At 42.7% G+C, this 15,715-nt stretch overlaps 1 protein-coding gene across 1 annotated transcript in view; it reads left to right on the plus strand.

The window, feature by feature from the left end:
- Positions 1 to 15,715, plus strand: part of parvg (parvin, gamma) — a 48,304-nt gene that overhangs the window by 7,181 nt on the left and 25,408 nt on the right. The window contains exons 3-6 of the mRNA XM_080191680.1: positions 572 to 636; positions 3,228 to 3,330; positions 6,394 to 6,537; positions 12,928 to 13,043. Of these exons, the coding sequence (XP_080047806.1) occupies positions 572 to 636; positions 3,228 to 3,330; positions 6,394 to 6,537; positions 12,928 to 13,043 (428 nt within the window). The remainder of the gene's footprint in view (positions 1 to 571; positions 637 to 3,227; positions 3,331 to 6,393; positions 6,538 to 12,927; positions 13,044 to 15,715) is intronic.

The following is a 15,715-nucleotide window of genomic DNA, read 5'->3' on the forward strand; positions in this document are numbered from 1 at the left end:
CTCAACTGGCCTCTGAACAATGGCAACTAGGGATGGGCAATAAATGCTGGTCAACCAGTGACACATGCGTGAATTTTAAAAAAGCAATTGCATACTCAATAACATACCTACTAATGTTAGAAAATCTAACTCATTTTGAATCTTAAATTTTCAATGTCTCAAAACAAATTTGACATCCAATTTTTAAACTGTTAAATTTTGACTCCTGCAGCAGACAATGGTACTCAGCTGGTTTGCTACTTTAAGCGGGCTTCCAGATGTTCTGCTGCAACTTACCTGGTGGTTTCACTCAGTGAATTTTGCTTTTTCTTCCTGGTAATGCTTCTTAACAGCCTAACCAGAAACAATTGTTTGTAAACTTCAGATCCTACTCTCCACCTGATTTGTATTGTACAAAACAACTGTAAACTGCTGGTTAAGTTAAAGCCTAAAATAGCTTTATTATTGATGCTGAAACGGCCATTTACACGTAATGATTTATCATTTGCAAGCAATTCCTGATTGTATTAACTTAGAGTATGTTTAGAAGAAATGGTTGATTCACTGTTGGCTTGAAAACCCCTTTTCCCAGGTGAAAGGAGAAAGATTATACAGCCAAGTTCACTGAAGAATCCTAAACTTGAAGAATTAATGACGGTAAAAATTTAACTTTCTCTAACTGTCTCAATCCTGATCACTCTCAATGTAGATTTAGAATGCTGGGTCTAGATAAATGCATAGAAATTTATCTATCTTGAGGGAAAAAGTGCATACTTCTATTGCTTATCTCTTGATTTAACTTGCTTCTATATTCTGAACACTTTGTCACAGTGTGCTTACTTGCCTTTTTGAAGTCACAAAGCCTTAGTCAGAGCCCAAAGGTCACAGTGATCTTCTTTGAGGAGGTAACAAGGAAGTTAAATAAAGGAGAACCAGGGTACATGATTCGTTTAGATTTCCAGAAAGCCTTTGACAAGATGCCGCATAGGAGACTGTTAAACAAGTTAAGAGCCCATAGTGTTAATGGTAAGATCCTGGCATGGATAGAGAATTGGCTGACTGGCAGAAGGCAGGGAATGGGGACAAAATAGTCTTTTTCAGGATGGCAGCTGATGACCAGTGCTGTGCCTCAACTGTCAGTGCTGGACCACAACTTTTCACAATATACATTAACAACTTGGAAGAAGGAACTGAAGGCACTGTTGCTCAGTTTGCAAATGATACAAAGATATTTAGAGGGACAGATAGTATTGAGGAAGCAGGGGGGCTGCAGAAGGACTTGTACAGGTTAGGAGACTGGGCAAAGAAGTGGAATACAATGTGGAAACGTATGAGGTTATGCTCTTTGGAAGAAGGAATGGAGCCATAGACTATTTTCTAAATGGAGAAATGCTTAGGAAATCAGAAGCACAAAAGGACTTGGAAGTACTTGTTCAAGATTTTCTTAAGGTTAATGTGCAATTTCAGTCAGCTGGCAAATGCACTGTTAGCATTCATGTCGAGGAGGCTAGAATACAAGAGCAGGGAAGTATTTCTGAGGCTGTATAAGGCTCTGGTGAGATCCCATTTGGAGTGTTGGGAGCAGTTTTGGACCCCATATCTAAGGAAGAATGTACTGGCCTTGGAAAGGGTCCAGAGGAGGTTCACAAGAATGATCCCTGGAAAGAAGTCCTTGTCAAATGAGGAATGGTTGAGAACTCTGGGTCTGTACTCATTGGAGTTTAGAAGGATGTGGGGAGATCTTATTGAATCTTATAGGATACTGCAGGGCCTGGGTAGAGTGGATGTGGAGAGGCTGTTTCCACTAGTAGAAAAATCTAGAACGAAAAGGCACAGCCTCAGGCTAAAGGGATGATCCTTTAGAACAGAGTTGAGGAGGTGTTTTTTCAGCCACAGAGTGGTGAATCTGTGGAACTCTTTGCTGCAGAAAACTGTGGAGGCCAGGTCATTGAGTATCTATAAGACAGAGATAGATAGGTTCTTGATTAATAAGAGGATCAGGGTTATGGGGAAAAGGTAGGAGAATGGGGATAAGAAAAATATCAGCCATGATTGAATGCTAGACTTAATGGGTTGAGTGGCCTAATTCTGCTCCTATGTCTTATGGCCTTATGCTGATACCAGGTTCAGCCTAATGCAACCTTCAGATGCATTTAAAAATAAACTTTTTATTTAGATTTTATAATTTTAAAACATTGTTGAGTTGTTTCTTTCCTCCTGGATCCCATGCTTAGTATCTCTCTTCCCACTCCACTCTCAATCATGATCCTAGGCATACAATTTCAAATTACACCCATGTTGCCACACCTATCCCTACACATTTCTATAGTCTAGCCCACTTAGAGTCACCCTTGAGTCTCGCTTCTCTCTTCCTGTTCATGTCTGTCATCTCTCCCCCGACCTCCATCCACATCCCATCCATTTTTGCACCTTGGGTGTGTTCCTTCTCTCCTGCGATGAGGCCTTCATTTAGTGTGCCTTGGTCTGACACATTGTTTTTACCTGTGTGAGGAGTCTGGGCAGAGTAGATAGGCAGAAACAGTTCCCATTGGAGGTAAGGTTGTGAACCAGAGGACACTAAGGTAAATGTGTTTTAAAAAAAAACTCCAAATCCAGCAGGAAGGAAAATCTTCCTACACAGAAGGTAGCTAGGATTTGGAATGCAGTCCTGAGAATCAAAAGAGAGTTGGAAAGTTATCCGAAGGAAAATTTCAGGGCCACAGGCAAAATATGAGAAGTGGCATTAGGTGAGTTTCTCTGGCAGAGATGTGGCATGAGCGTGGCTGGCTGAATGGCCTCCTGCTGCGTTGTAGCCATTCTGTGATTTCCTAGTTCTAGTCTTAACATTCTTGTTCTTCTTATACCATCTAGTTAAGAATTAATAATGTACTGGGGTAATGTACAGCAACTGTCAGCTCCAAACTGCAGGAAGATTACTGAGACATTAAAAGAGGATACTGTAAAGAATGACTATCTATCTGGTGTGAGTATTTTGTATGAACAGATAGTACAATCCTGCACAGTGTCCACTCTGTGATAGTCAAAGGAGTTAGTTTACACACACTAGGTTTTTTTAATATAAATGTTAAATTGGCATTTTATGATGGAAAATGTTGACAACAGGAAATAATGTTTACAGATGGAACTGCATTGCAAATGCCAGTTTTATTTAGTAAGCCACAGATATTGCACCTAAATGTGGAATTTGTTTATGAGCTGCTAACTCAGCTTTTCACTCCTTTTCTCAGTTTCTCATTGACTGGATCAATGCAACGTTAAAGCAGGATCATATCGTGGTCCAGTCACTGGAGGAAGATCTTTATGATGGATTAGTGCTGCATCACCTGCTAGGTAAACATCACTTTTAGTTTCTGGTCCTGTATATGGTGTCTTATGTTTGTCTCCCTGCCACCAACATTGGAGCACATTTGCTACAATCCCAGGATGGACTGGAATAGAGGGATTGCATGGGGCCAAAACGGAAAATGGTTTTTACAATACTTCAGGATCCAATCCAAAACATAATGTGCTTTTAGGCAAATGGGGAAACCTGCACTGCTTGACTTATTGCCAGGAAATGGTGGGGCAAACAATAAACCTCAAAGTAATTTAACAATTGGTAAGCAGTGATCAGAACGTAGGTTCAACGTACGGATGAAGGAGCAAAGGTGAAGGTGGTGCACTTTGTCTAATGATCTCTGTTTATAAGTGTACATGAGTGAAGGATAACTGAGGATAGAATTGAACAGAGCAATGTTGATTAAAGTCACTGGTTTCATATTGCCTACTCCAGAACCATACCTAAAACTAATGAGCACTTTCCAATCTCCCAAGTTTATCTGACCTAACAGTAATTCAATTCTGATTCGCTTCAGCTTCTGCCCACCTAACATTTAGGTTTGTAGCCATGAACATTTAAAAAGAACAAGCCAGCCTGATCTTCCCTTGATGTTCAATGGTATTACCACTGCTAAATTCCCCACTATTAACATCCTGGGGAATTACCATTGACCAGAAACTGAACTGGGCCAGTCATATAGATATAGTATGTAGAAAAGCAGGCCAGAGGCTGGGAGTTCTGCAGAGAGTAGCTCACCTCTTGACTCTCCAAAACCTGTCCATCATCTATAGGGCAGTTTTAAGGAATATACTCACTTCCATGGATGAGTGCAGCTCCAACTACACTACATTGTCACCAGGTCAAAATGCTGCAACACACTGACTGCAGAGGTTAAAGAAGGTAGCTCACCACCACCATCTCAAGGGTAATGATGGCTGGCAATAAATGTGTCTTAGCTAGTGACACCCAAATTCCATGAACAAATTTAAGAAAGGCATTGATTTTAAAAATGCAGAGCAATTGGCTTCTGGATCCTTAGCTTGAAAGACCAAAACCGTAGCAACAGAATCATACACTGTGTTTTACAGAATTTGATACATCTGCCTTCATAAAATATTACTAACTTATCTTTGGGAAGGCCTTGTGGCACGATGAGTAACATCTCTGCCTCTGAGCCAGAAAATCCAGGTTCGAGTCCCACTCCGGAATTCATAATGTGACCAAACATGTTGATTATCGATTTGTAAATGCTTTCAAAATGTCTGCGATAGGCGACAAGAGCAGGAGAGTTGCCTGATGCTTGGTATTATGCGGTGCCCCTCGAGCTGTAGCCTCTAGGGATCTGTGCCAGAAAAACTATGGAAACAGACATAAGTACGTGCTTTGTCTCCCTCCTGCATCTTTGGGGAAAAGAATCAGGGATTTATCTTAAAAGTACATTAGCATTTTACTGGTGCACAAACACAAGTTATTCATTCTGATGTTATTTGGACACCCACACAAACTGAAAGGCAATGTACTAACTCCTTTCCTATATCACAAACAAACGCTGGCTGAAATGTCTACAACAGATGTAATGCCAACCAAGGCTCTTTGTCATGATGATGGGAATTGTGAATGAATGATATCAATCTGTAATTTCAACTGCTAGCAAAACACATACTGATCCATTTGAAAATGATCTTTTTAAAGACATGTTAAGATGCTGAGCAAAAAAGGGTTTCAACAATTCGCCTGATGTCTGGTATTATACATTGACCACTTATCTGGAAGGCATGGATTGAGGGTATCAAGGTCCATTTTAGAAAGCAATTTTTGAAAGAAATCGAACACCACATTTTCAACTTTATAAGACTATCTCTTCAGCAGAAACCAAACGTTTACTAAGACAACAATTACCTAGAAGGGGGGGTCATCAAAATGAATAATGACTCCTTCAGAAGCTTCTGGCTGGGACATTATAAGTCATAGTACAAAAGTTAGATTCAGACATTGGATAAACAAACTCTTCTGAAAACATTGTGGGGAGAGAAAAGTCATATAATGTGCAATCATTTTGAAATGTCTTTAATGTAGCTGCTAAATGCAGAGGTGGAGGTGCCCTGGGGATACTGCCTCTAAGTAGTAAAGAGGTCCCTTCTCTCTTTCTCTCCTTCTCTCTCTTCTCTCCATCCAGCTCCTCTCCCTCTCATTAAAGCCCTATCTCTATTATCCACAATCCTGCACAGGTGTAGTGAATTCCCATTGAGAAGAACTTCAGGCGAAAATGAATTGCTTTCTGGAAAAGGGGGATTATAGATGATAAAAATGAGATTCCCGCTAGCAAATGCAGTTACACGGATCTCAACTGGGCCCCTGGAATTTAAAGAAAAAATCGCAGCCACACTGTCTAGAAAAGAACTCATAAACTATGTGCAAGGCACATTTTTTAGAGAGGGTGGTGAATGTCTGAAATGTGCTGCCCAGGGAGGTGGTGGGAGCAGGTATGATAGCGGCATTTAAGGGGCATCTAGACGAATACATGAATCGGATGGGAATGGAAGGATACAAACTCTATAAGTGCACACAGTTTTAGGTAGGCATCATGATCAACACAGGCTTGGAGGACTGAAGGGCCTGTTCTTGTGCTGTACTGTTCTCTGTTCTTTCTTTATGAATTCTCTTTAGTCTTTAGTATTGAACTTTTAATTTGCCTAAGAACATAACAATTCCAGAAAACTTGTAAATGTACGTGAATGTTGGTTGTGAAAGTTGGAGAAATGCGGGGTTACCTTTTTAATTATTTTGCTGTGTTTACCTGGGTTGGTTTTTGACTCAATAAAAACTGACCCCTTTTGTTTAAAAGGCCATGAAAGCTATCAGACCTGTTTCTTTGCGATCAGTACATAAACGGTTAAACACAAATATTGAAAAAATTCCTTCCTCCTCTTAAATTTACAAACAGACCTGGAATGGTAAATTTGGGAGGATTAATTTTTACTCCTTTCTTTGAGGTCCTTCAATGTATATGCTCAGTGAAGACTTCTGACTGTTTCAATCAAAGCTTTTATCATTTCCTCTTTTTTTCCTATCAGCACATTTAGGAAATATCAAGCTCAATGTGGAGGAAATTGCAATGTCTACCAAGGCACAGAAACAGAAATTGACTGTTATATTGGAATCGGTAAATCAGCTTCTACAAATTACAGAGGATGACAATCTGAACTGGAATACCGAATGTAAGTACCCTATTGATTGCAGATGAACATTAATTACAGATGGGACATCCTCTATATAATTGAAATTTTAACATAATATAGAACGTGGAATGTCAGCCAGCCAATGGAGGGGGAAAAAAACTGCATCTTGTTCGATTAACTGGTTCTTGGCTCAGTGCAGGGGAAACATTGACAGGGATGCCGTGAAGGGTGGGTTGGGTCGTGTGAAGGGACTATTAAAGAATAGGAGTTGGATGGCTGATGAGTGGAGGATTGGTGAGAACTGGAGGCTATTTGGCAGAGTTGATGATGGGCTGGGCTAGTAGGAGGTTGCATGGTATTAGCTGGAAGCAGTTGACCAGGAATCATGGGCTAAGTTGACAGAGTGAGTAGGGGAAAAAAAATGAGTGTGGATAGGTGATGTGATAGCGCCAGTTGGAGATCCATTTGATGAACATTGACATGTGCTGTGGGGTAGGGGTTGAGTCTGGCAGTATTGGTTTATGAGTTTCGAATAGATCTGAGAAATCATTGAATTCAGTGTTTTGTGAATGAGTACACCATGTATATTTGAGCATCTCATTCTATATCTGTCTCTCCCTTTGTATGACAGAAGCATCTTCACTTGTATTTCTTATAATAAAGGGAAATGTAATAACTGGTCATTCAGGGCTAAGATTGATCATTGCTTGTTACTTTTGTTTAAGTAGGTGGAACTTGCACCACTACTGGACATGGATGCACTGTTGCTAAGAGACACTTCATGTCACCTTGCAGCATATGGGTGTATTATTCCATGTAAGTTGTACAATTTAAGTGCAGGTGATCAGGCTGTGATGTCATCATTCTTTTGGGTGATTAAGGATTTCAAGTCATTGATAACCCAGGAATGGCCCATGTACCAGGTGAGAAGGGGTGAGCTTTCTCCCCTCTATTCAATCTCCTCAGTTGGTCACAACAAAGGTTTAAATTTCCTTTTCTAAATCCAAATGTATTTAACTGTTCAAGCCATTCAAACAAGGCTTTCTTGAGTTAAAGAGGGACTAAATTTATTAACCACTAAACCTGAGAGAAGAAGGTAATAGAAGTGCAGCATCATACACATACACACAGGTATCAGAAATAAGTGAAGATGGAGTCTCACAAAAAAGTTAGAAAGGTGCATGATTAAAAGTCTTTCAGTTGTGCATGAGGTATAGATTTCTAAATATTGCAGCCAATTTATGGTTTGTGGATGTGGTCAGATGTAGAAGCTACTGGAATTATTATGAGATGCTGGTTCGCTGGTGGGATTTCAAGTGAAGTTGACTTAAGAACATAAGAACATAAGAAATAGGAGCAGCAGTAGGCCATCTAGCCCTTCGAGCCTGCCCCGCCATTCAATAAGATCATGGCTGATCTGTCGCTGCTCAGTTCCACTTTCCCGCTTTCTCCCCATAACCCTTAATCCCCTCTCTTATCAAAAACCCATCAACCCGCGTCTTAAAAATATTCAGCGAGGCAGCCTCCACCACTTCAACGGGCAGAGAATTCCAGAGATTCACCACCCTTTGAGTGAAGAAGTTCCTCCTCAACTCCGTTCTAAACCGCCCCCCTTTTATCTTGAGGCTGTGCCCCCTAGTCCTACTGTCTTTTTTGAGCGGGAAGAGTCTCTCCACCTCTATCCTATCCATCCCATTCATCATCTTATACGTCTCAATGAGATCTCCCCTCATTCTTCTAAACTCTAACGAGTACAAGCCCAGTTTATTCAGCCTCTCCTCATAGCTCAACCCCCTCAACCCCGGTATCAGCCTAGTAAAGCTCCTCTGCACTCCCTCCAAGGCCAAAATATCTTTGCGCAGGTGCGGCGCCCAAAACTGCACACAGTACTCCAGCTGCGGCCTCACCAATGCCCTATACAGCTGCAGCAAGACCTCCCTACTTTTATATTCAATCCCCCTCGCTATGAAGGCCAGCATCCCATTCGCCTTCCTGACCACCTGCTGCACCTGCAAGCTGGGTTTTTGCGACTCATGCACAAGGACCCCGAGGTCCCTCTGCACCGTCGCCTGCTGCAGTTTTTCGCCCCGTAAGTAATAGTCCTTCCTACCATTCTTCCTACCAAAGTGGACCACCTCACACTTGCCAACATTAAATTCCATTTGCCATTTCCTGGCCCATTCGCCCAGCCTATCTAGATCCTTCTGCAGACTCTCCACACCCTCCGCGCAATTTGCTGTTCCCCCAATCTTGGTGTCATCAGCAAATTTTGACACCCTACACTTGGTTCCCTCCTCCAGATCATCTATATAAATGGTAAAAAGCTGAGGCCCCAGCACCGACCCCTGGGGCACTCCATTAGTCACCATCCGCCAATCCGAATAGCACCCGTTGACCCCCACTCTCTGCCTCCTATTTGACAACCAATCCTCTATCCACGCTAACACCCTACCCCCAACTCCATGTCCCTCGACCTTCTGCAATAACCTCTTGTGAGGTACTTTGTCAAACGCCTTCTGAAAATCTAGAAAGACCACATCCACCGGCTCTCCTCTATCCACCGCCCTAGACACATCCTCATAGAACTCCAGTAAATTTGTCAGACACGACTTCCCTTTAATGAAACCGTGCTGTGTCTGCTCTATCAAGCAATTCCCTTCAAGATGCCTCGCAATTTCCTCCTTAATGACAGATTCTAACATTTTACCTACCACAGACGTTAAACTAACCGGCCTATAATTCCCCGCCTTTTGCCTGGCACCCTTCTTAAACAACGGCGTAACATTAGCCGTTTTCCAATCATCCGGCACTTCCCCGGAATCCAGCGACGTCTGGAAAATAACCACCAAGGCATCCACTATCACCTCCGCCATTTCTTTCAGAACCCTCGGATGCATTCCATCCGGTCCTGGGGACTTGTCCACAATCAGCCCCTCCAGTCTGTCGAGCACCGCCTCTCTAGTAACAGTAATGTCATTAAGACCCTCCATTCCTACCACCTTTCCACCGCTAACACCCGGCAAATTATTCACGTCCTCCTCCGTGAAGACAGAAACAAAAAAGTTATTCAATACCTTAGCCATATCCTCATCCCCTACCACTAGGTCCCCTTTCTCATCCTCTAAAGGACCAACATTCACCCTAGCCAGCCTCTTCCTTTTTATATATTTATAAAAACTCTTGCTATCCTTTTTTATATTAAGCGCTAGCCCAGCTTCATAGTTTCTCCTACCCTAACCGGGTATTCCACTTATTCCAAAGATACCAGCTTTCAACCTGTTTCCACTTCTGAAAACTTCCTTGCGATCATTCACAGTGGCTGCAGCCAAGCCTGAAAAACTTCACCCATTGTGTGTTTCCAAGGTGTGCATGTGGCAACCATTGTTTCAATATTCAGCACTTTGTATCTTAATGTCCATTCTGAGGTCAGGGAACAAGAAAATTGTATTTTCCTCCCACTTACTCGTTTTGTGTGCTGGTGTAAGTTTGAAATTTACCAGAAGTCATCTTGGGTGAGGTCAAAGAACATGGATTTTTATTTTGGTATGTGGACATTTCAGTTAACAGCCATCTCGCAAACTTTAATTGGACACAATAGCCAGTGTAATGGTCCTGTTGGGCAAAGAACTATGGTTGGTGACCCAACACCTGACGCCACACCAATACAGAGCAGAATGCATAAAGCTGCTGGTGAAAGACCGACATTGAGGTACAAGGATAAAATATTCTGAAATACTCTGTTTATGGTCCACAACCAGGACTGTTCACTACATAAGCTGCTATATCAAGCTTAACCTTCTATGTCAACCAACAAGACCTGGCTCCGCTAAACTTCTCCCCACGCACCTTAAACCTATGTTTCTGAAGTTCCTTACAGAACTGGGATGACTGAAAAATGGATACAAGATCACAGAGGGAGGATGATAAACCTGTGTGCCTATTCATGCCAAAAAAAGTTACCCACCCATTCATGAAACAGTGCAGCAATAGCTGGATGAGATGTCAAAGTGGCAATCATCTCCCCAGTCACACCAATAACTGCATGGTGCTCCAGGTTGGTCCCAGTCCCAAAACCAAATGGGTTCTTCCAAATTGGTGTCATCCTTATACAGCTTAGCTGTAACCAGAGAAGTTCACCCCCATATCCTCAGTGGATGAAAGCCTGACCAAACTCTTGAAGAGCGTTGTATTTTCAAAACCGGATGTAAACAGCGGATTCTGGCAACTTCCACTTAATGAGGAGTCCTGACACCTGACAACAATTCATTGTTCCCTTCAGCAGATTCTGCTGGATCATGTCCGCACCAGAAATATTCTAATATATGATGTTGGCCATCTTGCAGGGCCTTCATTTGCCACATGGATGATGTCTTGGTTCACTGTGCAAAAGTGAAGGGTACAAGCTAGGAACTGTCTCAATGTTTAAGGCTATATACATCTCTTCTCAATACCACAATGAACCCGGGTCTGGATCATCTGCCTTCTTATATCATTGTGTGGGCAGTATCGTACTCAGTCCCACGTTAATCCTCTAGACGCCAGATCCCTTATACTACACATAAACACAATGTGTCAGCAAAAGTTGATTCCAAGTATTGATGAGAAAACTGTAACCACAGGAACTTGATGTAGCAAAAGTGAGTCTTGTGCAAGATGTTCAGACTGGCAGAGAGATCTGGGCTGCATGTCCACCGATCACTGAAAATGGCAAAGCAGGTGGATACGGTAGTCAAGAAGGCATACTGCATGCTTGCCTTTATTGATCGGATCATTGAGTATAAAAATTCGCAGGTCATGCTGCAGCTGTCCACAACCTTAGTTAGACCTCATTTAGAATATTATGTGCAATTCTGGTCGCCACAGTAACAGAAAGACATGGATGCTTTGGAGATGGTTCAGAAGAGGTTTACCAGGATGTTGCCTGGTATGGAGGGCATTAGTTATGAGAAGAGGTTGGAGAAACTTGGTTTGTTCTCACTGGAACAATCAAGGTTGAGGGGGTGACCTGATAGAAGTTTACAAGATTGAATGGCATGGACAGAGTGGATAGTCAGATGCTCTTTCCTAGCGTAGAAAAATAAAGTATTAGGGGGCATAGGTTTAAGGTGCGTGGGGAAAGGTTTAGTGGAGATGTATGAGGCACGTTTTACACACACAGGGTGGTGAATGTCTGGAATGCGCAGCCCGGCAAGGTGATGGGAGCAGGTATGATAGCGGCATTTAAGGGCCAAAAATGAATCGGATGGGAATGGAAGGAAATGTATTCCATAGGTGCATATGGTTTTAGTTTAGGCAGGCATCATGATCAGCACAGGCTTCGTGATTGGCGCAGGCTTGGAGGGCCAAAGGACCTGTTCTGGTTCTATACTGTTCTTTGTTCAATATATTTCCGTTGGATAAATATTTAGAGCATTATACAAATTAATTTTCATATTACTCTCATAAGAATGGAATGAATATCTGAATAATAAATGGGTTAGCATTCTGATAGGTTTAGTAAGACTACTAGTTCAGAAACTGGGCTTCAAGGCTGGGATGTTGATCATTGTGGAAGAACAAGTCAATCAGAGGTCAGATTGACTTTCTTATGTTGGATTGACAAAGGTCTAACAGAAACGTTTACACTCTGTGATTATGTGCATGCATATTACGTATGTGTTTATATAAAATACTTCTAAGTAAATGGTATTTGGGTGACATTTGACAATCACATTTTGAAGGGGAGTTATGCTTTTTGCCAAGATGTCATCCTTTGATTATTGACTGACATTTCTTTCAGAACCAAAATCCCAACCAGTGTTGTGTTCGATGGCCTCTCTCAGTTGTAATGTATCTCTCGCAGAGTAATGGGATAGAATTCTGCAGTTGTTGCGTTTCTGGGTGGGATTTTCTTTCCCTTTCCCACCTGTGTTTCTCAGCAGTGGGAGGCGGCCCACCATCACCTGGACCCGCTGCTCTCAATGGCATTTCCCACTGAACCCATCCCCTTTTGCTGCAAAACCCACAGCAGTACTGGAAGATCCTGCCAGCAGAGAGGGCCGGAAAATTCTCCCCAGTCATGATTTTGTGAAATGGAAAGCAAGTACTTTTCTGCAGGAGGAGAAGCCGCTGATCAATAATCACATTCTAATAGGGCACGTTGACCTGCTAATGGCATTTCCTTATGTTCCAAAAATAGCCATAAAGAATTGGAACAGCACTAATCCCCAAGCAATCCGTATCCACCAATGGGCAAGTCATGATGGAGCTTAGGGACACATGTTAAGGGAAAATTGAATGGAAGCATTTGTTCATGGCTCATACAGTCACAACTCTTCAAAGGCAGAGAATACTGACTTGGAAATCATATTTGCATGTGTGTATGTACTGTATCTCGAGTCAAAGTGATTGTCTTATCCATTTTTAGCTCTTGTTTCCTTTAATTTTCAGTAATCCACAAAAAGGACTTGATTTCTACTTTACATCTCTTGGTTGCTATTGCGAAACATTTCCAACCTGAAATTCCCCTTCCAAAAAATGTCTGCGTTGAAACTTTAATCCTTGAGGTAATTATGAAAACCAAAGGAGGGAGAGGGTTAGTTACTCTGATTTGATTTCAAGTTAATTCCGAGCATGATTATTTTGCAGAGTCAGTGCAACCAGGAATCTGTTCACCTAGAATGAGATCTTTAGTAAAATCAGTGCATCTCAAACATAATGAATGATGAATACTACTTCAGTTTTAGTCCTGACACATCTGACTTGTGTGTATTTTTATATTGTATGTCATAGAGTCATAGAGGTTTACAGCATGAAAACAGGCCTTGCAGTCTAACTTGTCCATGCTGCCTTTCTTTTTAAATCCCAAAACTTATCCCAATTGCCCGTATTTGGCCCACATCCATCTATACCCATCTTACCCCTTTAACTGTCTAAATGCTTTTTAAAAGACAAAATTGTACCTGCCTCTACTACTACTTCTGGCAGCTTGTTCCAGATACTCACCACCTTCTGTGTGAAGAAATTGCCACTTTGGACACTTTCGTATCTCTTCCCTCTCACCTTAAACTTATGTCTTCTAGTTTTAGACTCCCTACATTTGGGAAAAGATATTGACTATGTAGTTGATCTGTGCCCTCATTATTTTATAGACCTCCATAAGGTCACCCCTCAGCCTCCTATGCTCCAGAGAGAAAAGTCCCAGTGTATCCAGCCTCTTCTTATAACTCAAAATATCAAGCCCTGGTAGCATCCTAGTAAATCTTTTCTGTACTCTTTCTAATTTTTAATCCTTTCTATATTAGGGTCACCAGAACTGTACATAGTATTCTATGTGTGGCCTTACCAATGTCTTGTACAACTTCAACAAGACATCCCAACTCCTGTTTTCAATGTTATGACCAATGAAACCAAGCATGCTGAATGCCTTCTTCACCACTCTGTCCACCTGTGACTCCACTTTCAAGGAGCTATGAACATGTACCCCTAGATCTCTTCGTTCTATAACTCTCCCCAACACCCTACCACTAACTGAGTAAATCCTGCTCTGGTTCAATTGACCAAAATGCATCACCTCGCATTTATCTAAATTAAACTCCATCTGCCATTTGTTAGCCCACTGGCCCAATTGATCAAGATCCCATTGCAATTGGAAATAACTTTCTTCACTGTCCACTATGCCACCAATCTTAGTGTCATCTGCAAACTTACTAACCATGCCTTCTATATCCTCATCCAAATCTTTAATATGTGAAGGTATCAAATCCTTTTCTTTCTCTACAAACACTGGGATCTAATTTAAAAAGTTATCCCGGTACCATGCTGCTGTGACTCTGACCCAGTCAGCCCAGAGCACCCATTGAAGAGAAGTACAGGAAGAACATGTTTCTTTTTCCCTCCAGTTCCTTGTCTCTTCCTCTTCAAGAGGAGAGCTGCAACCCAGCCATCAGTGATTCGTTTTGAAAATAATCGGTCTGCGGGCTTAGTTCCTGTGCAGTAGTCTCGTATGTCTGTGACAAGGGAATTATTTATCAGCCAGGCTACTACATGTTTTTAAGATGTATTTAAGAACATATAAAACATACAATACGAAATGACTGGGCAGTAAAACACATGCTTTCCATATGAGCATGTGCAATTTTATTAATATGAGCTCTATCCAGCCTGGTCATCCATTGATGAAAGGTTTGCAAACTTTCTCTATTTTCCCAAAGACTAGGAAAAAAAAAGCAACAGAGTTCCTTGACTTTTCTTGGTGTGAAATTTACCAAAGGTTCGACAGCCATCAGGTTCCGCACAGCAGTTAGTCATCAGAGAAGAGGGAGCTTTCCAACTGAGCACTTATCTAGACACTTAAAGGTATAGAGGAAATAAAATCCCAAATGATGGTTATGGTTTTCCCAAAAATGCTGAATTGGCGGGAAAACTGTTCTAGATCCCAACTGTTTTCTCAGTTCAGCTTCTCACCCAAATCTCTGCACTCTGTGCACTGCAGAGGTCCCAGTCAGTAGTCTCATTAAAAATCCAGGAGGGGCACGGGGCCTATTCACACCAGAGTCTGACAGATCTGGAACTCTGCACATGAGCAGTGGCCCAGATCTTCAGTCTCCCCGTTTGCTAGCCAGCCCAGGACCCCCATGGTGTCCTGCACTCCCTCTAGCACTCCCTCCCCCATGGCCCGATTGCAGTCCCACAGCAATTCCTGGGCCAGCCCTGACACCCCACCACCACCCTGGAGTGCCCTGATGTACAGCCCACCTCCCCCAGCAATGGCGATCCCTCCCACCCCGTCACCTGACAGACCCCTCCCCCCGGCAGACCAACCCGCTCCAATTGCTGCCCATCCTCTATCCCAGACCGATCCTGTCTGCAGAGTGGCAGTGGGATACCACCCCCCCACCCCCATCCCCACCGATCACCCCTAGGCTCCAGCCACAATAGGCCTCACCCCCTTAGCACTGCCTGATGCTCAGTGGGCAGTGCCAAGGTACCTCCATGCGTGGACATTTTGCCCCTTGGGCACTGGGGGCACAGGCTGGCACTGCCAGGTGCCCCTTGTGCAACGGGCACCACCCTCTGCTGCCTGACCCACTGGGAGGCCCCGATTGCCCCCCACTTCACTCCAGCGGAGTCTCCCACTAGTTCTCCGAGTGTGGGAAGCTATTCTAAACCCCGTTGGAATGAAGTACTCCTGGCGAGATGGGAGATTCAATCCGGACTGGAAAGCTCCCGATAATTA

Source organism: Carcharhinus amblyrhynchos, chromosome 6 (assembly GCF_965287045.1).
Source record: "Carcharhinus amblyrhynchos chromosome 6, sCarAmb.v2.hapA, whole genome shotgun sequence".
In the NCBI taxonomy this organism is placed as follows: Eukaryota; Metazoa; Chordata; class Chondrichthyes; order Carcharhiniformes; family Carcharhinidae; genus Carcharhinus; species Carcharhinus amblyrhynchos.